The sequence below is a fragment of the Eucyclogobius newberryi genome, unplaced genomic scaffold, assembly GCF_026437365.1.
Source record: "Eucyclogobius newberryi isolate DKJ021-1_F unplaced genomic scaffold, fEucNew1.0.hap1 SCAF_13, whole genome shotgun sequence".
Lineage (NCBI taxonomy): Eukaryota > Metazoa > Chordata > Actinopteri > Gobiiformes > Gobiidae > Eucyclogobius > Eucyclogobius newberryi.
The window spans coordinates 23,621,758-23,649,271 of NW_027315757.1; the positions used below are offsets into that span (position 1 = coordinate 23,621,758).

General features: G+C 40.0%; 1 protein-coding gene across 1 annotated transcript in view; it reads left to right on the plus strand.

Annotated features, from left to right (window-relative positions):
* plekhh3 (pleckstrin homology, MyTH4 and FERM domain containing H3) overlaps positions 1-27,514 on the plus strand; it is a 47,523-nt gene that overhangs the window by 3,978 nt on the left and 16,031 nt on the right. The window contains exons 2-4 of the mRNA XM_072442980.1: positions 6,631-6,686; positions 19,728-19,822; positions 25,414-25,596. Coding sequence (XP_072299081.1) covers positions 6,631-6,686; positions 19,728-19,822; positions 25,414-25,596 — 334 coding nt within the window. The remainder of the gene's footprint in view (positions 1-6,630; positions 6,687-19,727; positions 19,823-25,413; positions 25,597-27,514) is intronic.

The following is a 27,514-nucleotide window of genomic DNA, read 5'->3' on the forward strand; positions in this document are numbered from 1 at the left end:
TCCCAGTATAATATTCAAACTAGTTAAGATATTGCTTGTTGTAATGTTGAATATCCTTTACTTTGCACTCTACTCTCACTGACTCCTAATATGTTTGCAGCCAACCAGTGCTTTGACAATTTGCATGAGCGACAGATAAGCTTTACAGTTATTGCTCCAACAGTCCTCTATCACCAGATAAGAGGCAACATCTGCTTATAGGGCCATGCAGTGACTGAAATATAGCTTTGCTCATCTGCTATGTGGTGGTTTCTTTGGTTCACACCATCTTGGTCAAACAGTACCATCTGCCTAATCTTTCTTGGTTAAAGGAATGAACTGTCTACAATCAATACGAGGTCGCACTTACTGGTCCCAGTGGAAATGTCTAAAGGGCCTTAAAAGCAAGACACACACATATCTCATATCTTTGGCCCTTTGGGGGATGGTGTCATGATTGGTTGCAGAAGGCACTGTTTGACCCTTAAGTAATAAATGGATGGATTTATGAATGCCATACCCAATGAGGCGCAGTATTGTGTAATACATAAAGAAGAAAATACCTACTGTATATCAGGGAATAGCCTATTTTTTACTTGCAGATAGGTTCATTTGAATTGATACTGCAATGGAGCTCAACAGTGACCACCGACTGCTTGGTTCCGGAAGTTAATTTTCCATTAATTTTCCAAATCGAAATTCTGAGAAAAAAAAAGTTTAAAAGCTTTCTTGGGGCTAATCAACTATGTGCTAAGTAATGAGCGTAAAACCTAATGATTTAAAAAAACAAGACAAACAAATCATAGGTTTAAAAAGTTTCGGAACTCGTTGCTACATATCTGCTCAAACAGCATCTGTCTTCCCCCCCGTATATATATATATATATATATATATATATATATATTACATTTCTGGCAAAATTGTATGGTATATAACATATTATGCCAATATAAGGCAGTTCTTGACAGCGTTTCTATTGAAATTCGTTATAGTGGCCTTTTTATTGCCATACATTTGCATTCTTTGTTTCAAATATGTCTCAGTGTTGGGTTTTGTTGCGCTTTAGAATATGGAAATCTTGGTGCTTTATTGTGTGTCATTGAACACAGCCTATGCTTTATGAAGTCTGACTCATAAATATTTATAAATGTTTCTTCACTTGAACTGTGTCATAAAAACATAAACCAGCCTTTATACAATCCTATCTTCTAAGAACTTTTCTGTGCATTTGTCATGTGCTTTTGCCTAATCCTTGAATACCAAATGTGGAATATAAATTTGATGTTTATATTATTATTCTATAGAGCTTCCCCTTGGGCATAATGTAAGATATGTTGTCATTAATCCAATGTTCCTCTGAGTAGATTTTACGTCTTTGTTTTAGTCAATTATAAAAAGAAATATATTGGTGTTATTGGTATTACATCATTGTGTACAACTGGATTAAACCTTATACTATTTCTCTATGTACTTTACCTCTACCAAATACCTTTTAGCCAAGACTATTGATCTACTACAACCCCCCTTCAATAATAACAGTTTTTACCCGCCTATAGGCCCAGCCCTCTAAATATACAGATCAGCCTAATAGTATTTGGCAGTGCATGGTGTCAGCTGGGGGTGGGGACGTGGTGATTTTCAAAGAAAGCCCCTGTGGCCAAAATACCAGGGTTTACACATAGAGCATCATTGACTCCAGTTCTGGACAGGCAGACAGCACTCAGACCTCCCTCAGTGTTTGTGTATGTGCTCCTCTCTGGGACTTTTGAATCGTGTCCAGTCCCGGCCAAAGGATGACCACTTAAACCCGCTCTGAAGCTGTGGTTTCTCAATGGTGGGATCTGTGAGCTACTATCATTCGCAAGTTCTTTTTTTTTTTTTTTATCTGTCTTGGGAGACTCAACACGACTGTGCCAAAAAAAGTCCCATTACCCAACTGACACATTTATTCAATTATTTTTCAAGCTAAATCATCAGGAGCTCTGTCCCTTTTTAATATTGTTGGAATATTAATGCTGGGGCCTACCTGTCCTGAACAGTACTTTTTTGGTGCCTTTTTTGATTAATTCATTGATATAACTGAATCATAATCAAGAATCAGAATGTTTAGGATCAATCTTTTGTGCTTTCATGACCCTTCAAACTTTTTGGTCCCCACATTCTTTTGGCACCACTACTACTGCATCCTATTTTTCTAACCTACTGGTATCTTTTATCAGTGGAACAAGCCAAAGTAAACAATCTTGGGCCCTTTTAATAAATATAAATAAGATATAATGTAGTATAGACTGTTATTGTCCTACAGACCTAGGTTAGTTTTAGTGGGGTTTCTTGGTCATGAGAATCATTCTATTTATTAGTTGTTTATGATCTGATTTTGTCCTGTATTTGTCCCAATTTGACCTGTTCTAGATTTGTTCCAAATCAATTGGTTTGGACTGACTGAGCACTGGATTTCGTTATGCCATTTATACTTGGTTTATGCGTCACTGAGTTCATTTTAGTCCTTAAGCTTTCACTTTAGATTTTTATGATTAAAACTAAAGCAGTTTTGTTTGGATACTTACCTTTCAAACTTGTTTTTTAGACAATGAAATGTTATGTCAAAACAAAAAAAAGATTATGTGGTAAAGAGTCAAAATAGGAAATGCCTAAACTTCCTATTTATGTGATTTCTTTTCAGTATCGATGCTTGTTCAAATCCATTATCTAAACATTGTCTCGCATTTGGCATGAAAAAATGAGCATCACGGCACTCAAAGCATTGCCACAATCATCGATATTGTTTTCTAACATGATGACGTCGTCCGCAGTATCCACAAACAGACAACAGAAACCTCCTCTCTTCAGCCAAGACTTTGGTTGGAAGCATGAGTCAGAGAGAGCTGACACTTAGGCCTGGCCCAAAGAGCGCGGGGACATGTCAAAAGCCCTTTTCCTTTTAGATGTTTACTGTCCCCATTCAAAGTAACTGCCTCCCAACAGCTGCCCAAACAGTCCAGCGAGCTGAATGCCTCCAGTGTGTGGGACAGCCAGGCTCATTTTAAGACAGGACATCCGTCATTCTCCCTTTCAGCCCCGTTTCCAGTGAAGTTTTATTCAAGTTTTATGTCAAGCGAAATCCAGTGACAACATGAAATAAAAACACAAGGCAAGTTTGAGCAAAAAATACTTAACCAAAGGCGTAGCATATTATTGTGCAAATACAAGACTCCTGAAGTAGTTTTAATGAATAGATACAGCAATTAAAGTTGCTAACAAGTAGTATAAGTATTTTACTGTAGTTGCATATGGTTTCCACAAATTTTTGGTACGATTATTTTGAGAAAGAAACATCACGATTAACTGTAAAATCATTCATATTGTCTAATAGATCACAATTCCTCTAGTATGTCACCAGCTTTATTTAATCAAATGTTCTGAATGCCAAAGTAAAGTTCATAAGTTCATGAAACACTTATAATAATTTGCACGTTAACATAAATAGTCTTATTTTCAATCAGGTTCAGAGAATAGATTGAACTGAATTTATAACTTATTTTTGCATCTAATTTCAGTTGGTTAAGCTAATTGTGTAGATTACATGATTCCCTTGATCCAGGTTGAAGATAGTGGTAGAAGACCTTATAGAACCTATTTAAACTTTTAATTTCGTATAAACTCAGACCAACGTTGCCAATAATGGATAATTGATGACTCGTGATCTCATTTAAGCTGTTTTATGCTTCATCCCCTCATGTGAGCTTTGCGAGTAGAGGTGATATTGGAAGCGGGTCCCATTAACCACCACAACTGCCCCGACTTGAGAGGTGTCACGGTTCGCCGGTTTATATTTGGTTTCCGTTGCCTCTGCCCCACCACCTCCGCTGCCACACATCTGGTCTTCGGGCCGACGCTGGCTCAGCCCGAGCATTTCCTCCTGGTTACTCAACCTCCCAGGGGAGCCCCGGGGAGAGAGGAGCAGACCGAGAGCCCGGAAGTCCAGCACTGCATCCACACATCCCAGCGTTTCGCCCTGCGCTCCCCCCCCCTTCGTGTTTCGGATCTAGTTTGGTGTGATTCATCCATGGCTCGCCCGTCCAAAAGGCAGAGCGGTGGGTGCCAGGGCCCTCCGTCGCACGCAATCCTCGTTCCCCATTCCACAGCCCATTAACTCCACTGGAAAATTCGTTGGGCTTGTACAGTATATTTGAATTGGAGGGGAATTATTGCGAGAAGAGCCGACTCCACCTGACCCATTAGTTTATCGATAATCTGATGAGTTTATTTAATTCGATTGCAGCTGTTTCAGACGCTGATTGGATTAGTATTGATTTGCCATTTTCTGTTCTGTCTGGCTGTTTGAATGATCTTTTGAGGCTTCGAGGTTTGGGATAAAATGGTTTTCAGTAAAGTTAGAGAGCTTGCAGTGTACAGACAGTATCGGCAGTGCCAGTCACCACTCTCGACATTTACAGTACTTCCCCATAGTCAAACATTAATCTGAACCCAATACTCAAAGCTTGCTCTAGTTCAGAGTACACATGATTCTGAACAGGTCTGTTTTGTATTAGGTTCAAAATGTTCACTTGTTAAGTTCTATTTGAGCCTTTCTTTAAGATTAATATTTTAGTTTAGTTATGTTTTAGAATGGGTTTAGTTCTGGTGTAGACCCGAGTAAGCCCCCAAATGTACCCTGTTAATTCCCATTTGAAACTGGTTTAGAACTGGCTTTGTTCAAGTTTAGTCCTAAGTGACCTATTTTAGGCCTACTGCATTTATTTTTCCTGGTCGATCCCTAAAGAATCAGTCCCCTTTTTGAATAGACGGGTTATGAATAAGGCCCCTTTTGTCCATTAGATGACACACAGAAAGACCAATATTTTTTGAGGTGATACTTGGTGTGAAAACATTTAAAGCACTGCATTAAACTTTTGCTTTCATTCTATTTCGGTGCCATCCAGATGAGAAGGCAGTTATTGCAGGGCGAGGGCTATACTTAGTCTAGTTTGCCTAGTAGTAAAGTGTGGTGTGTGAAGTGCTCTGGGCCCTCGCTCTGACCTGGATAGTGTTTCAGGTACCCTTCTGGGCTGGGGCCACCACGGTCGCTGGCTCAAGGCTGCGGCTTGTAGAGACAACATGTAGACACCCACTGCTGTCCCGCTCACCATGGGGGCAAATGCACACAGGGAAAGCTCTCATGTCCGCCGGTGTTTTCCAAGGTCGCAATCTGGAGACTCAAAGGACCACTATGTACCACCTTTTTTCTGGTGGAGGGTACGACCACCTGCTTGTCAGGCCAGGCTACAAGTCAGATCAGCGGAAAGGCGACTCCACTCATAGTACGAATGCATATTTTTTAGTGTTTGCATTTTTAAAGGAAAACACAAAACACAGAACATGAAAGAAAAAGCATAAAACTTATATTAATGGCACAAGAAAAACACACCTAAAAAGGAGGAAAAACGCCTAAAATTATCCAGCATTTATGTCCCATTTTGTCTGTCAAACTGTCAGTTATAATTTGGGTCCAGTCTTTCATTGTTGGTTCAGTTTGTGCCATTTTTTGTGATTGCCTTCATCCCTGTTGCCAAAAGTACTGTATGCCCCAAGGTATTTATTTATGTGTCCGTTGCAGGAGTTTTGTGGCCCAAATTTATAGTTCTGAAGAGGGATGCCAATGCCGAAAACTCTGAAAGCAAATGCATATTGTTCAATGCATTAAAACGTGTAATCGAATAAATTAAAGACGGGTTACTTTAATGTCAGACTGTGGAACATTTCATCCAAAGCAATGAGATTTTCATTGACAAGCAGGTGGCGTAATGTCCACCAGAAAAGTAAAAAAATGCAATATTTAGTACTGTAAAAAGACTATCCTTTCACTTTCCATGGACTTTGGTGGAGGCCTGGCAGTGTGTTTGATCCATAAAATTAGCTTTTATATGTTGAAAAGATATGGGTTTTCTTTTTGGGTCTGGAGCTTCACTGCGTGGCCAATGTGAATAAAAGTGTGGGTGCTTTTTCAGGGTGCCGCACAAAAGAGGCCTCTGTTCCCCATTTCTATATTAAATAGCAGTGTTTTGGATGCTATATTTCACTCCACCAGAACAACCCGTAAAGTGAAAGCCAAACATTACAAAAACAGCGGCTCTGCACGGACACAGGGACTTTCAGGAACAGCCACATACATGCAAGGCAGCTGAAAACGGACCGCTGAGAGGTCGCTCACCTGAGGATACAATCTTATAAACGGATTAAGTCCGTCTATTAATGGGGGTCTTATTGTAATGCAAGACCACCTGCCATTGTGCACTTTCTATTTCTATCTGTTAAGCTTAGTAGTCTTTTAATTGGGTCTGACCATAGTGAATCTTGAGCAATATTAATGTTTTTGAGAGTGACAAAGTAAGAATCATTCCAGCAATACACATTATGTTACTTAAATCATCATTGGAGGCTTTGCAATAAGAAGTTTGGGATTCAAATCCAAATGTAATTAATCTTGCTGGTCTACCACTACAGTAATTATTTGACCACGTTGGGTTTATTCTGACAGCAACATCTTACAATAGAATAAATGAAGTTTGGAGATGCATCAACCCAGTCAAACATGTGTCGTTCAGGCTGAAATCTGTTCCCTAAATATATTTTTCATTTTTCTTTTCTCAGAGTCCAACCGAGGTGACCGTCACTCAGCCAACGCGCACGGCCAATGGGACTAATGGGTAAGAAAAGAGAAACGTCATTACAAAGCTTACATTTGGGAAGTTCTTGTTCCCTTTTCACCTCTCGTACTTCTCTAAGAGCTGGGGATTTCATGACTTCTACCCTGGCACGGTCGTGTGCAAGGAGCAGCCAAGCACTTGATTACTCAGTTCCTCTGAAAAAATGTGATTTGAGATCCGTGATTATTTGCGAACTTCCCCTTACACTTTGAAAGCCATGACAATGTTCATTACTTACTGTATATTGCCAGTTTTTGTAACACAGCCTTATCAATAACTTTTGAACTAGATTTGAGAATAATTTGCCATTGTTGACCAAAGATATTGGCATGATCATGACATCAGTTCATTTAAAGTTAAAAAGAAAAAAATAGAGAAAAAATTATGGTATAATTTTCTGTAAATATCCATAATACATTTTTGGCAGAACATTTCTTGCTACATATGGAGTTGTTATTGTATTGCTAGTTTCAAGCCTGAGTAAATGCAAAGTTGTGGAGGGGCATCTGCTATAATTTAGAACACAATTGGAGTAAAATATGTTGCTCCAGTGACCTCAAAAAGAAAAGTCGCCTGCAAACGATGAACTTTGATACAGTTAAGTCCAAATGTATTCACTGGCTTTTCCTGGCTCAGTGCAACAACTAAAAGTGGTTATGAAACTAGTTGGCAGTGAAGAGGAGCCAAGCCCAGACTTTAAATATAGAAAAGCAGTGACTAAGAATCCATCAAGCAAAGCATCATTAAACTTGCACCAAAAAATGTGAAATTGCAGGACAATATTGGGTAAGCTCACAATTTGACATCCATCCATCCATCCATCTTCTGCCGCTTTATCCGGGGCCGGGTCGCGGGGGCAGCAGTCTGAGCAGGGACTCCCAGACTTCCTTCTCCCCAGACACTTCCTCTAACTCCTCCGGGGGGATCCCGAGGCGTTCCCAGGCCAGCCGAGAGACATAGTCTCTCCAGCGTGTCCTGGGTCTTCCCCGGGGCCTCTTCCCGGTGGGACATGCCTGAAACACCTTCCGAGGGAGGCGCCCAGGAGGCATCCGGAACAAATGCCCGAGCCACCTCAGCTGGCTCCTCTCGACGTGGAGGAGCAGCGGCTCTACTCCGAGCTCCCCCCGTGTGGCCGAGCTCCTCACCTTATCTCTAAGGGAGCGCCCAGCTACACGGCGGAGGAAACTCATTTCGACCGCTTGTATCCGCGATCTTGTTCTTTCGGTCACTACCCAAAGCTCATGACCATAGGTGAGGTCAGAACGTAGACCGACCGGTAAATCGAGAGCTTTGCCTTTCGGCTCAGCTCCCTCTTCACCACAACGGTCCGATGCAGCGACTGCATCACTGCAGCCGCTGCACCGATCCGCCTGTCGATCTCACGCTCCATCCTTCCCTCACTCGTGAACAAGACCCCGAGATACAGTGCCTAATACATTATTATTCCCAATATATGTGACCAGATTAGTTTTTATATTGTGACATAAATCATTTTCACATCCCTAGTGCAATATGTGAGCCCACCAAACTCTATTATAGTTTGACATTTTTAATATACAACCACTGCAAATTCATGTTTAGCTTCATTGTCTCGCAGTTAAGTCTTTTATCAGATTTATAAGCATATCCTAAACTACTTATGGCGCTAATGTGGCTTGCGTCCGTAATAAAACTGAAATGTGCCGTGCTGCTGTTGATGAGTGCCGTGACAATGAAATGGCCCGTTTCAAAGAGGGCTTTATCTTTGCTTTCGTGCAGGCCCCTGATCTCAGACAGCGATGCCGTCAGACTGGCATCGTGCCCTGAGCTTCCCCTCCCCCCGCCCCCTTTTATCTCCCCCAAACCTGCGCTGTATAGTTTCTGCCGACTCATGCCCACCATCCCTGTATGAAAGACACTTCAGAACGAAAGTAGGATGAGTGGAAAAAAGCAGATGAATACAAAGATGTCTGGTGCACGAAAAGGCCTCGGGGAATATAGGTGGTTATATGTGATTCATGGGGAATCTTCATGTGTATTGCTGTTATTCATTTGGGAAGGGCATACAGAGTAGTTCAGAGTAAATTCTATTGTAGATGAGCAAGAAGGGAAGATAGGAGGTTATTTCACATATTATTGGTGTAGTACTTTAACATTTTTAACATAACCCTTCTTTTACTGTGTTTGACAAATTTAAACCTGCTGATAGGGATGTCACGATATCAAATGAGTTTTATGATTATTGTGCAAAAAAACATCACAATATAACAATTATTCACTATTATTGAAACTGTGATCAAACAACAGTGACATCTTTAATTTTCTTTGATTTCCGGAGTCATCTGTCGTGTTAATGTTCCTCAAGTTTGTAACCAGCTTTACCAAAACTGAACTTCCTGAAAGACAAAATAAAGTTGAACATGTCAAAAACTGTCAGATAAAAAAAGTTCTTTACATTCAGGTTGTTTTTGGCTATATATTGAGCAAAAATTAAAATGTAGCTTTGAAAATGGTCACAACTATTAAGTTCTTGTTCTTACGATTACATTGTGAATAATCACGATTATCGATTAACCTAATAATCTTGTCATCCCTAACTGCTGACGATAAAGTAAACTTAATGTGGAATGAACAGCCAGATTAAAAAAAAAAACACATTCAGTTTGACTCTTTTGAAATGCTTCTAAATTCTTACGATCATAATTGCAGTCATTGATTAACTGAATAATCATGACATCCATACGTGCATTATTTTTCTTGTTACATTTAGCCTTAATCCCTCATTATTATTATAACATTTCTTATCATAAAATGACATTACAGTTATTTTTGAGTCCATGGGGTGAAACAGTGGGTGGCCCAACTCGACAAAATGTGCTTTTCTGCTGTTGTTACGCGATGTTGCCTGGTTCTCTATAGGCAGTGCACATAAAGCAATAGAGGAAATTGGCCAAGTTGTATTCTGTGGTGACTCAGTTGTACCTCAACCGCAGCACTCCCTCCTGCTCGCTCTCTCAAAGGTGTGTCTGCCTGTGTCACTTCTGTTGTCGAGACGTTGGAGGTGGCCTAAAGCACATGGAATAATTACCCGAAGCTTTTGAAGGGAGTGTGTTAAGAGCCAGGCCATAATGTGACACACAGGGCTCAGATTAGAGGGTGCACACTGCGGTCAATACCTGCCCATGCTGGACACACCCACACATGGGAAGAAAGGCCTAACTCGATACTGATACGCCTGTGGATTCAAACTATATTGTCCCGGTGACCTACCTTTTTTCTGCTGTGGACCACCCCTGGACGAATGAAGGATTAGACACCGACTCATAAATGAAAAGAAAGTCACTTCTTTTGTGCTGCCAGGCTCCTAGTGCAGTGTTTTGAGTTTGAATCCCGACTCTGACAATTTACTGCATGTCCTGTCCTCCCTTCTCTCTCATCTCCCGTTTCACGCCGTCTTTCCTGTCTAATAAAACCTACGGCCAAAAAATCTCTAAGAAAAAAAGAAAAGAAGGACGCTTTTAACCACCCACTCACACTATTGGTCAGTTTCCTTCAGCAATTGTCTAAAATTCCTTTAAAGTAACCTTTTTTAAGTAGTTGGTAAAGTGCACCAACTCTGTATAATGTATGTCCATTCACTCAAGTTTAATGCTGGTGTTCTCTGTTCAAGCTTTGGTTATTATGTCTTTAAAGTTAATTTGTAATTAGTAAAACACAATGCTGTAATAATTATAGGAATTTCTCCCTGTAAGGCTCTGAGTGAGTGACCAATTGTGAAGTGAGAACTTTCAGAAGCAGCACATGGCGTTTGTTACCTGTTATTGGGAGATCCAAAGATACTGAAGAACATGAATCAAATCGAAACCGTGATCCAGGCTGTTTTTTTTTTTTTTTTGGCATATCGTCTGTCTTATTTTATGTGGAAAAAAATACTTTAAAGGAGTTCATAATTCAGTCTTCCATAACATGCCACTAACTCTGGTTGTAATGTGATCTTTAAAAAGAATCCTTCTATTATGACATAAATCACAATAGCTTGACCCATCTCCAGATCTTGAGCTCAGTTTGGTCGGGACTGTTGTAGCTGGAAGATTCCTTATGGTACATGTTTTGGGTTGAAGCCGAGCACCCGGAGGAAACTCACTCAGACACAAAGAGATACATGCAAACTCCACACAGAAAGGGCTGCTCCGGGAGTTAAACCCACACCTTCTTGCTGTGAGGCGAGTGCTAGCCCTGTGCTTTTATTTTTTAAGGGAACCAGCTATGCTTAAAATGGGGATTTATAATACCATATGAACCAATTGTAAAGTTGACCTGTTTTCTGTCATTTCCCTTATGGATCAATAATATTTGTCTACATTTGTCTGAATACCATTTCAAAAAAGGGCTACACACAAGAAATGGTTTTAATCTGTAATATATTCAGAGGACTGTCTCCAACAATCCATCATTTTCTTACAGTGTTATTTTTACCACAGCAACATCACCGCTGCAATGCTCAACTGCTTTTACTCCTGATTCCTTTTATTTCGAAGCTTGCACACATAATATAGTATCTGTCATCCATTTCTGCTTCCTTTGCAAACATTTAAAACTGTTTACAACCCAAACTACATACCTCTCCCGCCGCAGGGTGCCCCACATCAAATGGGGCGGTATGATTGACACCACCCAGCATGTGGTAATTGCATGTCTGGGTCTCTTGTCTGCCCATCGGTCGTCCGTTGCACCAGCACCATCGGACCTGTCCACGGGATGAACACGTGCATAAAATAGTGGCATACGTTCTTTGTATCACGCACCAAAAGCCACTTGACCTTGTGTTGACTTCTCCGGGCCTGATGATGCCGTCTGTCAGTCACACTCAGTCACACACTTTAACTTCCTGTCACACCGTCGCAGGCTCGAGACTCGCATGCCTCGCTCTTCTCCTTTTCCTTAAACATGCAACCCCCCCCGCTCCACCTCTCTGTTACATTCTCACCCTCTCTCATCCCCTTTCTCTACCCCCTTTCTCCCTCTCTACCTCTCTCCCCGCTGCCCCCTTCTCACGTTTCTCTTCTCTTCTTTTCTCGCCCTATCCCTCTCTTAATCGTCTCTTCCTGTCACTGCTGTTTCTCTCTTTCTATCCCGGTCACCCATATATTTCTCTCCCTCACTCCTTGTCACCCCCTTCTCTGTAACTTGTCTCTTTCTCTCACCTCTCATCGGTCACTCTCTTTCACTCTTTCCTTATCCCTCTCTTGCCCTCGCTCTCCCTGTACTCTTTCTCCCCTCTTCTCTCCATCTTCCATCTCTTTCTCCAAGCTTCCACCTTCTCTTAATTCTCTTGCCCCCTCTTTCTTTCTCTTTCTCTTTCTCTCTCTCTTTTCTTCTTTTCTTTCTCTCTTTCCCTCTCCCTTTCTCTTTCTCTTTCTTCTCTTCTCTCTTTCCCTCTCCCTTTCTCTCTCCCTCTCTCCCTGCTTCAGTCCAGAAGTTCTTGGCAGTGGTCTTGGGTAAACAGAGTATTTTTAGCCGGGAGGTCATATAGGCCCGGGTCTTAATCACCTCACTCCCATTTTCCCAGCAGCCCGAGCCAGAGGCCCTGCAGTGGACGCCTTCACCAGGAGGAGGGAGGGACATATAGAGGGATAGATTTCAGCAAAAAGAAGAAAAATCAAGCTTATTTATTCAACTCCACTTTTTAATAAAGCTAGTCCCATTTCAATGTATTTACCTTTGCTGCAGAGGAGGAGAACGGGAAGTGGGGTCATTTCAAGTACTTGTATAATAGTAACTTGATATAGCAATTATGTACAGTGAATAAGCCACGGACAATGCAATGATATTGTCAGAAATCCTTCACATACGGTCTATACAGGCTGTTCACTAATCAAATGACATGCAAGTATTTCTATGCCCTTTGTAAAAAGCAATTATGAGGTTGAATGTTTCCACTATATGTGAAATGTGCTGATTCTGTGATGGTCCTATAGTTAAATGGGTCATTGAGCATTGGAAGAATGCATAACTTAAAACATAAAGAAAGTCAGTCAGTAGCTTGCAAATATAATATAGTGCTATAAAATAAATGATGTGTGCATGATGACTCAGCAGTTCACTGTTAAATGCAGGTTTATGCTCATAGATACTTTGCTTGACAAAATAAAAAAAAAGCTCATAAATAAAACATATTTCGGAGCATGTTGCCCTTTCACTGTTGTGCAGTTAAACATGTACCAGCAACTCCCTGAGAATTTGTCAAAAAATCCATGAAAGTAACTTGACCTGTGAACTGTGCATACATTTCAGTCATGGTACACACTGTAACAGGGATGTTCAAACTATGGCCTGTGGGCCAAATGCAGCGTTCAGAACCTTTTTTTTTTTTGTGGCTCACATGCTGCAGAATTGGCCCATTCTTAAAAAGTATTGCATTTGAATTCACATTTTGAAACGTTCTGCTGTCATAATCTATGATGTGACACAGCGCATTGTTCCTTAATAAGCCTTATTAAAAGATCTTGTGGCTAGGCTACATCAAATGCTACATTTTCACTTTATTGTGCTCTAGTCTGTGTGTTTTAATATGGGCCAGTGGTGAAAAATAATATGAACACCCCTTCCCTGGTAGTGTTGTTCTCTACAGTTCCTCCTCTGCTGAACTACATATAGAGTTTCATGCAGTAGTCTTTCCTTCCGCTGCTAAACAAAGTTACTTCTCTATGGCATACTGTAGTCTTCTCTCTGATCTGGTGTAGAGTTGCAGCTGTTCAAGCTTTGGGCTGGAGGCTTGTCAAAGCTCATTTGTGATAAACTCACTGTAAAACACAAAGCTGTACTTTTTTATTTGTGATTTTGTCAAGCCTCTATATTCAGTGTTCTATTATTTTATACAGTGTTGCAATGTCATGACAATACTGTTGTCACAATACTAAAAACTCTTTCCCGATACTGAAGAAAAGGCTTGATACCAAGTTATGATTTTAGATGTGGGCTAAAATTATTCTGGAAAGGTTCCAATTCGTTGAGTATCTAGGTCGTTGGATCTTATAGTTTTAGTGTTGTTTATTAGTTGGGTGTGGACATGTATAATTCATATCTGCACTCCCTCTTGTCCCTGTTCACAGCAGTAGTCCATGTCTGCTCTGTGAGGTGGGACGCGCAGACAGAAGCGCACTCTTGAGATGTTCAGGGTCTTCTTTGTGCTTTCTAATCCCCCGTGTCAAATTGTTTCCTGCGCTCCACAGGAAGTGCCCGGTGAAGGCCCCAACATCGCAGTGTGTGCAGGGGATTGTGGGAAAGCGGGGGCGGCCCATAAGGTAGCCAGGAGTCTGCTGTAGTGATATGGAGAGAGACTGGACAGCTGCGCAGATTCAAAGCAGTAGTCCAGCCATCTTCAAACATATTTTATTTCTACTGGAAAGATCCAGTCCTGCATCATAAACATCATACGGTCCTTTTTGTTTGAATACAGTTTTATTACACAGTGAAATATTTGAAAAGACATACACAGAGAACATCAGACGGTACCATGGTACACTCATTTGTTCAACATTGATTGTATTTTAATTCTGAATACATGTACGTTTTCATGTGTTATAATATATAAATGATAATAAATATGATTTTATAATACATCAGCGTTATATCAATTTCAATCAAACTGCCAATGATGTCAAGATTCAGTGTTGCAATAATTGTGAGAAGGAATATCACGATTTAACGATTGTTCATGGATATTAACAGTAAATACTTTATTGTCTCTCATTCAAATTGTCTAATAGACCACAATTCCTGTAGTCTGTGACCAGCTTTATGAAATGATAGTCAAGTGAATGCTTTAATAATATGCTTATAATTATATGTAATTGAACACAGCCAGATATAAACCTTTTTACATTCAGCTATGGTCAAAATGATGTATGATTATTATTGTGACCTGAATACTGATGGTTATCAAACTAATCTTGACGTCCCCAACTGTCTCCTATCGTGTTAACATTCCAATAACAGACTTGTTCATACAATCCTTCAGGCACCACGCCAACATTTCATAGAAACTCAAAACACTTCTACATTATCTGTCACCTGTAATGATGACGGCTGCCTCTGGACATTTGACATGAAACGTATAATTCATTCACATTTTGCTGTCAAGTTTGTGAAAAGCCTTTACCAAATTTAATTTCCACATAGGAATGAACTCTGTAATGTGGGGTTGAAGAAGGTTGACAACAAAGTGTATTAATGATCCAAGATTCTCCAAAGAGTGTATAATATCTATAAACAGATTTACAAACAGCTACAAAACAGTGAGCAGCTACTTTGCCAGGTTTCATAATAACAACAAAACGAACATGCATTTTTCCAAACTCGGCTATTCCAATGATTCCACAGGCATTAGATATAAACAGCCTTACATTGCACTGGCGGCTCTATTCTCCTGTCAGGGCTAATCCATGCCCAGTCAGTCACTATATTAACCGACATACTGTCTGCCAGGGCCGGCCCAGCCTATAAGCGAACTAAGCAGCCGCGTAGGGCCCCGAGGCTTTAATAGGGCCCCCAATCTGGCAACCCGTCTTATGCGAAGTGCAAGCGCAGCGTGCACCACTAGTGTAGTAGTGCTGCTGGCGCGGCAGCGCACACAGCGGTAACATATAACGCACAAACCGCATTTATTTGTATGACAATCTGGCAACCAAGGCACCAAACCTGCGCCGATTGGTCAACTTCATTGTGCGCGAGCAGAACGAGAGCAAAACATAAACACAACAGAACGTGGTCCTCATGTCCAGAGGAATATATCCCCCCGATGCCGAAAAACGAAAGAAGAAACTTCTTGACAATGTAAAGAAACTGCAAACTCAACAACACTCTCCAGGTATTGAACTTATCTTACAAAGAGACGGTTAATGCTGCTGTTTGAAACAACATAAGTCTGTCACGTTAGTTCGCTCAGGCTGGAGGCGACGAGAGCTCTGCCCCGCGCATAATATGTGTCTGAATGAAAGATAATAAGCTTAACATTTACACCAGCCCGGGAGTGTCAGCTGCAGGTGAGGCCGGTGAGGCGGCGTCGGTCCGGACGAGCGCCGTCTCGTCCAGAACCTCTGATGTGAGACTTTGGAGTGTACAGTGTGCGGCCCCTGTCCCGGGCCCCTGTCCCGGGCCCCTGTGCAGCCTCAGTTAGAGATGAGCTGGTTTGAGTTTGCGTCCCTCTCTCTCACATCACCATGTGTGAGATCAATCGTGACTCGTGATGTCTGTTTTACTTTGACTTCTTAACGTGCAATAAGAGGAACGTAAAGGTTTATGCACGTAAGGTCCATCAGCCAATCACATCGCAGCATTGTTTCATGCAGGAGTCCAGTGTGTGATGTTCAGATCAGAACAAACATTTATATTGTAATTCACTTTTAATAGAGCAATAAAACATTTAAATTCATTTAAAAAGCATCATTAGACTATTTGTTATAAATTATAATAAATTGATTGTGAAAAATAACCAGACATATTAAAATTACATCTGTTATAGAATAATACTATATATTTTTATACAAAAGTGGCAAAGTTGAAGAAACGCAGTCTCTTCACTAAAGCTAGGTTTGGACCTTCACTTCTCGTTCTGTTCATTCTCTGGGAATAACATGTTTGCACTGTTTTATCAGTGTTAATTGTTAATCAAGCAATGCTTATGCCATTTGTTTAATTTAATATAACTTGCTTTGTCACTTTGGCAAGCAGGAACAGTTGGGAGCTGTAAAAGATAAATTAGTAAGGATAACTATTACTTTTACATTTTCAGTTAAAATGAATCAATTTGACCATAATTATTTTTCATAGCCAATATTGTATTGAGTAATTAAGTACACTAATGTATTAATAACTGGCTTTAGTCATTTTCTCCTGGCACAGTTTCATCACATCATCATTTTATAGCATTACAACCTCAACATTTTACTCTTACTTTAGCCGGCTGGACCACATTAAAATGCAGCAGAAGACCCAAAAAAGGTCTGAAAATTTCTGGGGGAGAGCCCCCAGACCCCCCTGTTTATTAATTTAAACTAATGTGCTAATGTGGCCGTCGACCCTTAACGCCCACAAATACGCCCAAAAACATATATGGGACGTGTGTTATTTGTAGAGGGAGTAGAGGTGATGTCAGCGGAATACCAAGTTGCATTGTGGGATTTAAGTTATCAATATTTGAGTTTGTGAGGTGTTAAGAATAAACTAACTGGCAAACGGATGCCCTGGAGTTTTGGTGCGCTTTGTTTGCGTTGAAGAAAGTTCCCATATGTGAATTGTTTACTGACAATGGCAATGAAACTGATTCTGATGACGTGGTGAGGGGCCCCCAAAAATGTTTTCGCTTAGGGCCCCCTGAAGGCTTGGGCCGGCCCCGCTGTCTGCGCACTTGTCTGTGTTATGCCACGGCCATTTCGGCAACGTCAGGAAGACATGTACGGTACACATATCTTTGTTTATTTTAGTGCTTTCGAGTGCTGTCTGGGATCGCAAAGTACTCATGGCTCCACTGATAGTTGGCAAGCAGGTTGGGTGAGATCCTATAGGCCTAATTATGGTGCATAGCTCTTCTACTTGATTTAATTTGTCTGTTTTTATCCATCACCAAATAGGTTTCCATTTCTTCAATCTTCAACCATTTTTTTTTACCCGCACTTTTGATCACAAATAAGACAGAATTAGGCTTTTCCTCAATAGTTTTTGGAAGGGTTTTGATCAGATCTAGAGCTTAAGAGCTTTTTTTTTGTCTTGAAAATTACGATATTGTCAAAAAAAAGGATTGTTTTATATCATTTTTTTAAAAGTTTGACATTTTTTCAAACATAAAAAAAAACAATTGTACAGGAACAGGACCAGAGAGAGAGCTGAAAACAATTGTATATTATAATTCTGTATCAAATCTGTATCCAGCTTTTCACTGGAATTTTAGTATCGTGACGAACACAAATAGCCGCAACTGATTAATGCACACCGCTGTCTTTTGTCAGTAACTAAATTGGCAGAAAACTATATGGAAATGTATACGGCTAAACATAGCGGCTTATAATTACATTAGCAAAGACTCTAAATCAAAAATAGCACAAGGAGGACAATAGATTGGATCAGGGAAGTGCTCATGAAAAGATATAGGAAATGGCCTCTGAAGTCTCGTAAGCTGAGCAGAAGCAGATAAAGCTATATCGGGACTCATCGATTAGTTCAGCCTTCTTCCGTGAGGAGAACCCATCTGGACTTATCAGATCAATACGGCATAAATCAAGCGGCGGAGGGTGACTACAGGACAGGGACCCCGGGGAGCAGGAGAGGTGTGTTTCCTGAGTTGTGATCCCAAAACGGCAGGAGGGAATGGGTGAAAAGATTTGTCACTTGTACTTTGTGCGCTCAGTACATCCAGGAAGCAGAACATAAACTGATGATTAGATAAATAAACAAGTGGAGCTACAGAACTTTATCTGATGGTGTGGAAATGAACCTTGACCTGCAGATAACGGAGGGGGAGGTGAAGGGACTGCCAAAATTTGAACTGCAAGTCAAAGGAGTTGGTTTTAAATAGTGGCACAGAAAAATGGTTGAAACAAAATCAAATTATTTTATGGCCAGCTTTACTTCTCAGTCCATTATTATTAGTATTTTTTTTCTACTTGATTTGGGATGAATCAAATCTTTAAAAATTGCGTGTAAAAACGTCCAATTCGAAAAAAGTCAAAGGTAGTGAAGTACAGTATGATCATAACAACCTAAAGCTGAACGTAGTTGTAACTTGTCTCTTATACATTTCTTACTTAATTGGTTTAGTGCAATGCAAGTTAAGCGGGTCTCACTTTGTGGATGAGTCTTAAGGCGTGTTCATACTAGATCCAATTGAAGCAAATCAGATGAGGTTTTGCTTGTGGAGATGTGAATGTGCAAGCAAACCACACCAGAGAAGTGCACGTGTCCATTTGAAAACAGACGACTTGCATGGGAAATGATAAAAACACAAATATACGCGTGCAACTAGAGCATGTGAGGGAAATTAGACTACAGACGAGCAGGCGGTTTACAAATATGCTTTTAGCGTATGTGGCGCTAAACAAATCAAAGAAATGTCTTGCCATTTTGACTTGCCGTAAATACATTTCCCAGTTTTCAAAGTTGCTGCTCTAAACCTCTGATTATTTATGATTATGCATCTGAAGTTTTTTGGTTTTCTTTTTAAAAATCTGCTAATAATTTCTTCTTGTTTCTCTCCAACACCCAGTACTCAGCAAGTTCAGTTTGTCACACAGCTGTTTGACAACATTCAAATGATAAGATGAACTATGACGTCATGAGCACTGGTGCAGATTTTCTCCCGAATACCACAGACCAAACAACATGTTCTAAAACAGGAGATACAGAATGTGTGGGTGTTTTTTAATACATTGACCCCTTGTCACTGTAACCCTCTTTATTTTCTGTCCAAACCAATAAAGAAATCCAATCCACTATAATAAAAAACATGTATTTTATGTAGTTTGCGTGCTGCTGGGAAACAAGAATTGAAGAGTATAGCAGGTTGTAAATAACAACCTTCATCATAAGGGAATCTGAAGTAGAAAATAACAACAAAACTATGAACCTTGGTTTTATAGGGATTAAAAGATAATTAAAAAGAGAACAAGTACACAACATGTTCAAACCTTAGCTGAGACTAACTAAGTGTATCTATTAAAGAACTCAACATAATTTTAGCTATATTTAACCTACTGGTATACTTTATAAAACTATGAATTTGATTAAACCAAGACTTCAGCAGCTGAAGACCTTGACAAAAGAACCGTGTATAATATGGGTCCCTCAGCTCTGGAGGACAGATATATTCACAATACCCCCGCTCTGTAAGTGAGACCCCTTCTCTGAGTGTCTGAATGGTTTGTAGTGGGATCAGTGTCAGATTGGGGGGGTGTCAACTGTAGGGCCCCGGGGCCAACGATTTATCCAATGGGAGTGAGTTGTCAGTCGGAGAGCTGGGCCCAGAGCAAGGAGGAGTTATTTACATCCTGTTTCTGTTGCCCCTCACAGACACGCCATCACAGAAGTGTCTGCAGAGATGAAGAGCCTCATCATCGACAAGACCAAGATGAGTCCAGAGGAAGACTCCGAGCTGCTGGTTAAAGGTCAGCCAACATTCAGTCGCACAACACTAAAGTTTGACTGCATAGCGACCAACAGTTAAGTTTTACGTGGGGCTGACAATTTGACCGTTTACTGTATGTTGGTCTGTGCGTGCGTTTAAATATAGGAAAGGTTACACACTTTGCTTATGATTCTTAATGAACAATCTTTTTTGGTGTAGTATAGGCAATTCAATGTATAATTTTAAACATTCTTGGATATTTGCTCTTAAATAATTGTGCTTTATTACCTGTAACTATGCAGTACTGCAGTGTTTCTCAAACTGTGGTTTAACACCTCTTCAGTTCTAGTGTTTACTTGTTTACTTTAGTAATTTGTGTGTTACAACTACTGCGGCGATGGTGTATTCTTATTTAAACTTTAGTTTAGTCCTAATTTAGACCCGTAATAGTCCTGTTATAGACCCAATTTGATCTGGTGGTACTTGGAAAGCCAAACCTTTTCTTTGATTGTACTTGGTGTAAAAGTACGAGAACCACTGCACTATTGTGTATTGTTTAAAGTTACATACATGTAGTGCGGTTAAACAACGTCGTAAAACAAAAAAATATGTATCTATTATTAGTATGTAAGTATTATTTTGTTATAAATTGCTCCAAAGACAAACTCCCATAAGATTTTGCCATTTTGAATTCATATTAAATTCACATTTATTTTGTTGTTTACTTACTCCAGAACTTGACAGATCCTCTTGTTCACCTTTAATATACTTTGACTGTATTTTATTATTATGTATTTCACGCGACCCATTCCGATCCACCTCATGACTGTTCTTTTGCAGTTTCTATTTTCTATTTGCGATGTTCCCATGAGATACGGACCCGTCCCTGCACTTCATATTTGCGTCGTATAAACTGCAGTGCTTATGTTACCCGTTTGGGATGGCGACAGATAATTTTGACTGCAGTTACTAAGCACATTTGGCTCACGCTCGTCCCGTAGTAGGGGTCCTTTCTCTGCCCCCTCCTTCAAAATGCATAGGACAACACTGGATACATGGGTCTCTAGGCTACTTTGTACACATAACCAGCCTTCAATGATATAACCTTGGCACCTTAAATATACCATGACATTTCTGCCTATTCATTTCACAAGGATATTCTTTCCAAAGGACCTCCATTCAGGCAGGATATCCCGAAGCAACAAGGGCTAAATGTATGGCCCTGTGTCTAAAATAGGCCAGCTCTATCGCTTGTTATAGCTTTGGGGGGTGCATTGTAAAAGGGATGTTTCCATTGGTTTATTGACGCTCCTTTGTTGATTTTAAGTTAAAACGAACTGCTCCCGGTCACTGACATAATTTAGATTTCCTTACGCCCCAGTAAACGGAACTGTATGTCATTCTGAACTGCAAAAGAAAGCTGTTGTTCGGGTAATAACGGGAGCTACATCATGTCTTTTGGTGAAGATATTGATGGCCACTGGCGAGAAGCGAAATAAAACTATGAATAGACTTGGATTCAAAGGTGGACATCTGGACGGCATTTTGAAATCAAGATTGTCCAGATGACTATACTTCTTCTATGATGGATCACTCCTGGACAAATGAGGTATTACGCCAGCTTATAAAACAACATAATATATATATATATCATACCAAAATTGAATCCATTTGCAAATCAATTCACAGTTTAATTCTAGGTAAAGTTAGTATGTGTAGTATGCGCCCTTACTGATTTTTGATTCTGATTTTGGCACTATATTAATTCCATTGCCAGTGATTATTTAGACCGGAGTGAATACATTTTACATTTCTGATTTGATTATCTTGATAAGCTTGAGAACAAAAACACAATATCCACCCGTCCGTCCGCTTTATTTATAGAGAGCATTTTACTGACGTGGCTGTTCCCAAAGTGCCACACACTGTTGATATTAGGAAGAAAAAAAAAAAAAGCATCAGACAGTCGGAATGACGTGCGGGGTGTTTATGCTTCAGATATTTCATAAACGGCCACGCACAATGTACACGCGTAGTGCTTTGTAATCATTAAATCAATCTTTAAAGTCATTATCGGTACAATAAATATTTGATCTGAACACATTTTCATCATATCTGGGAACACCGATAACACCCTAAATAATACTCTTACCTCGATAACACATAGTTAACCTTATCTTTTGGACATTTGACAAGTACTTTTTGTAGGTTCTTCTTCTACCTCATAGTCTGGGTCTATAACACTGTGTTTTGGCCTTTTGTTCTTGCAGCTATGACACGTCTAGTTGAAAGCTGTACAGAGAAAGATTGTTTGCTCAGTTTGAATTTTAGAGGAGGGGCTTTGGGGTTCAGAGGTCACAAATGAAACAAATTAAGGTTGAGCCGTGGTCCTCGGGGGAGACATTAGCTGGGCCTGAGATGGGTTCCAGATGGGGGTCCATGGGAGGGTTACACAGGGGCTCCCAAGACGCCCAAAAGCTCTTCCTGTCTCTTCTGTTTGACTTGGAGAAACTGTTTCAAAGTTCACAAACAGAAAGACATGTGTCGAACATCCCACAGAAGTGTTGGGGTTGTGTACATGTGCTTCCACTGAAAGCCTCCACAAATCAAAGGCTTTTTAAGATCTAAAAGTTGAAATAAGGCACTGCTCCTATCATGTAAGCTTTGTGATCTTTGAGTTATGGGGTAAATGCTTTGTCCGTTTAACTTCAAATTGATTTTCCCTGTGAATGAATTTGGTTTCTTCCATCTCTGTATTTCGAAACTGTCGAAAATCCTGTAAAAGTTCGAAAAATTAGATTAAGAGTTTATGAAAAAAATATTCAATCGCAAATAAAATTATAAGGTTAAAAATGATTGACGTGATTGAACAGAGTATATTTTGACTTTCTTAAAATAAGATTTGCCAACAGAACAAGCAAGTCGTTTGAAGTGCTATAGCATTTTAATTCTAATTTCAAGTTAGAAAATGTTTGTCTTTTTCTTATTTTCAGAAAAACAAGCTATTTCATGCTTGACAATCATATCTAAGACGATCAAAATATACTCAAAACAAATTAAATACACCTTATTTGGCCTATGTAATGGTTATCTTGGATCATTTCGGTCATACTGCTACTTTGCTGTTGTGTGCAATCTTAAAACATCAAAATTCACAACCGTTTGATTGGTGACTTTCTGCGAACTAAAGCTATAAAAGGGAAATAGTTAACAACATTTGCGCACTGCTACACCCCAGTTTTTCTTTTTGCTTTTCACGTGGCGTTTGCTTAATTCCCCTGTTGTCTGTGATGTGGCGATGCATTTAAGTCTCTGCTCAGTTTATTACCGTGGGCCGTATCTGGTTGGTCTTGAGGAAAGCTGCTACTTATACCCTCCAGAGCCACTCTTCAACAGGAAACATACCCTCCTCAACTCCCCTTTTCTCTGGCTGTTTTTTTTTTTAAATTCTTGACTGGCAGCGGGGGCTTTGTGCTGCCTGGGAAAACCCTTTGGAGGCAAAACGAGGAGGGGGAGATGAAAGTTAAATCGCAGGAGAGTGAGAGCAAAGGGCGAAGCGTGCAGGCGAAATGAGCAGAAGTGACAGGTGGCACGCAGCTTGTTAACCGCAGAGGGAAGTAGTGATGCTGGCGTGGCGTCACTCCCGGTTTTTCACAGCCCAAGGTACAAGGCCTAATTGTTCCTTTTAAACCATTTATAAACCATATGGGCGCACACACAATGCCACGTTACACGAGTGTGCCAGGGCCGCACGTCCAGGTGGCCCAGTGCAACCTCTCTATTACAGTTGGGCAATATGGTTTACAAAAGGCTTGTCCAAACTGTGTTCTGAAGGGAAAATGTGGCAGGCAGACACATTTTTCCTCTTGCCTCCTGTTGAATTGGTCCAACTACCATAATAAATACTTTTTTACTGCACGTTTGAAAATAATCTGCCATTATAAACTCAATATTTAACATGTTAAAGTGGCCTATTGACGTTTACTTTAAAGTAGGGCTTCGCAATAATAACAAAAATGTATATCTTGATACTTTTCTGGAGTTTTCTGAAAGTGATATTCACACGATATTATGTCAATCCAACATAAAAGTGCTATAATGTGTCTTTAAATGTATTAGTTGAAGTTTACTTATCAGACATATGTGAATAGACTGCAAATGTCTACCCAGAATTGTGATGAAATACTCATTGAAACACTCTTGTTTCAAACGGCATTTTGTACAATAAATGATTTGCACAATATTCAAATGTCGCATCTTCAAAACAACATTTGCAATATTGTCAATCGTAGTTTAGTAATTCAGTCTAAATGTACCAATTTGATCTATTCACTGGATTGACCATCAGACATTGGCCTTCAGCCTTTTTTTTTACTTTAGCTCTTTATATTTTATAACCATTACAATATATATTTAAAAAAATATTTAATAGGGATTATTTCTAAACTGCATGACCAGTTTTACGCTCCATTCACTTTCTGAGCAACATTTCAGCCTCAACTGAAAAAATGAAAAGCATGTTTTTTTTTTTGTGTGCAAACATCTAATTATCATTTGCAAATTATCTAATTAATTATCATTAACGGGAAAGTAAAAAATATATACATTTGTTTTGCCCACTGCTGCATTAGTCCTTTGAGTGAACTTTACCCTTTTCGCCAACTCTCCGCTGTCCAAGTCTCCTGGGGCAACATCTGGCAAGTTCTCTCTGCCCAAAGTTTATTTATCCAGTTGGGAGATTAAATATTTATTAGGAACCATTTGTGCACATAGCTGAAGGAGGGCAGGGCATTTTTGTTGTTTGGGGATTTGCGCAGATCGTCTCCCGTCCCAAAATGCACATTAATTTGTTGATTGGAAAAGCTTTGCCCAGGACTAAATCTAATCTTCCGCTCTCATGCTACGGTACGTGTACTTACCGGTATGTGTTACGTTTCTCACTCTTCATAAGTGGTAATTATGTCGTCTACACGAAGGGTTTAGGCCTATGCTTTTAGCCCACTGTATTTTTATACCCTAGTACTTATTTGAACAAGAAAGGCTGCATCAGGGTTCATGGACAATTACATATGTCTTAAGTTAGACCGTGTTCATAAGGTGGCCAGATGTAGAAGTCTGGTCACTCTTTAATATCAGCCTACAACGTTGTTTGAATTGTTACCATAAGAACTAATCATGCACTTGTTAAGGAAAGAAAAATAACTTCCGGGTATCTGCTTTTAGGGTGAGAGTGACAAACATGCAAAGATTCTAAGATATGATGACCTTTAAATTTCCCATTGTGGGCCAAATAAAGGTTGTTGTTTTATATACTGTAGATTATATAGATCATTCTTTGCTCAGAAGCTGTGTTTATGTGAAGAAACTTTGAAAACTGTTGATAAATACATCTAAATTGAGACTAAACTAGGACTCGGCCCAGAATCCTGAAGCCTGGATTAGAGGAGGGCTAAACCAGGACTAGAACGGGACCAAATCAAATCTAGGTCAGGACAATAATTATTTTAATATTCACAATTAGTCAATTCATCATTGCAGATCTACAGTACCCCACATTACCACAAATCAGTATCGTACCATAATGTCAATACAGTGAGATGTGTGTTCACAGCTTTTACATATGTGTCGCAGGTTGGCTTTTCCGTGAGGTGCGGGGGAACTGGATCAAGCAGAGGCGTTACTGGTTTGTGCTGAGCCAGGACTCTCTGGACCAGTACACGGGCCAGGAGAAGGGAGCGCGTAGACTGGGAACCCTGGTCATCACCAACCTCTGCTCCGTCATCTGGCCCGACAAACAGACCTATAAAGAGACGGGTGAGTGTGACCCTATAATCTGCCCTCGTGCGGTAAATGATTAGGCCAGTTTTGTCATTGCCCGAAACTTAGCCAGGTCTTTTTTTTTCTCTATGTCACGCTTGTGGTCAGCTTTCCCTCTTAAATGACCAGGCTAAGTTTGGGAAAGTCCAGCTGTGTTTAGCCCATGTTGGTTTAGAAACCTCACATTTGAGTAATCAGTCGGGGCATTCACTTCCCTTCACTGGAATTAGACAAAAAAGAGGAATAAGGATGAAAAAAACCAGTCATGACTTGTTCTTTGGTTGTCGTGCCCTTGTTAAGAGTCCCTTCCTCTATCAATGGGGATGATTATGTCCTGCTAACTTCACCAAACCATTGTACAAAACCATCATAGTTCTTGCTAACTCGATATCCACAGGACCTTTTCCAGTCCATTTTCAACAGTGCTTTGTCCAAAGTAGCTTGTTTGCTACTGAATGGCTCTGCGTTTCAGTTTTTTATTTTTTCTATATTTATTTCCGGGAGAGTGCATATTAATAAACCTTTCTGTAAATATGCCTCAAATAGCCAAAAGGCTATTTAAACCTCTTAGCACAGTTGGAAGCGGTTTAGACTCCACATACTTATTCTACAGAGCAAAGGAGCAAAATTGTCTTTAGATGATAAAAATCAGCCTTATATATAGAGAAACAGTGAAAAAGAGGACATGAAACAAGAAGTATGCTGCATCCAGATGGCTTGTGCAAAGCCAAAGTGGTTCAACTTCTTACGAATGTCTAAATCATGTTTTCATCGATGCAACAGAAAGCATAGTTTGGTAGTTATTTTGTTTTCTAGCGCCTCGATCTGTTCTGAAGAGGAGCAGGAGAAGGGCTTTGGGACTGTGCTGGAACAGGGTTGGAGCAAGGAAATTAAGGGACTATGTGGGGCCCTAATAATAATAATAATAATGATAATAATAATGAATTGCTGATAATATCACACCTAAAATACACCAACATAGAACATTATATGATCTCCAGACCCCCCCTCACTTGATATTTAAGCAATATATAACATGAAATAGCCGATATATTGAAGAAAAAAATAATAATCCCATGGGTTTTAATATGGGGCACTACTAAGCATTTCGGCTACCCAAATGGCTAGCAGCGGCCCTGGAAAGGCCATTGTTAATATGCTAACATATCATTTAATGTTTTAATAATCACCTACACAAAGACACATATTGTGCCAAGTCACGTAGCAGGAAACCCCGATAAGAGCAGGGGGACAGATGAGGCTCGGTGTAATACTTCCCCCACAAACAGAGGAAGTGTGCCGTTTTTACAACTGTTGCACATTCCTTTAAATGAGACACATGTCGAGGTTAAGACTTATGTCCTAGGTCAACAAACTGTTTGGTTTTGGCGTGGTCCCTGGTTTCGCTTCTGAACTTTGACCCTGACCTTTACTCTTAATCGCTGGGTTGCAGACATTCTATTGGCCTATTTTATTAATGAGAACATATTGTGCTTTTTCAGACAATTATAATTAAACTGTAACAAACATATATGGTTATTGTATATTTTCTTCATTGTTAAGCACAGCATTGATCCAAAACGGCTTTGTAATAGAAACAGATGCATTGACTTCCTGATAAGCCCTTCCTCTTCATAGTGGCATTTCACTGTAACAAATGTGTTTTCATTTATGTGTTTTTATTGTTGTTTAATTATTGTGATTCAAAATAATTGCAAGTCCAGAGCAGGGCGGGGATAGGGGGTAGGTGAAAACAGACATTTTCTGAGCATTAAACATTGAACGCAGGACTATACAGGATTACTCAAAAATGCATGAATCAAAGCCAAAATGAACCCCAAAATATAACTTTAAAAAGCTATTGATGAGGTGACACCTTTATAACATGGTCAACAGCTCATTAAAGTTTGTATAT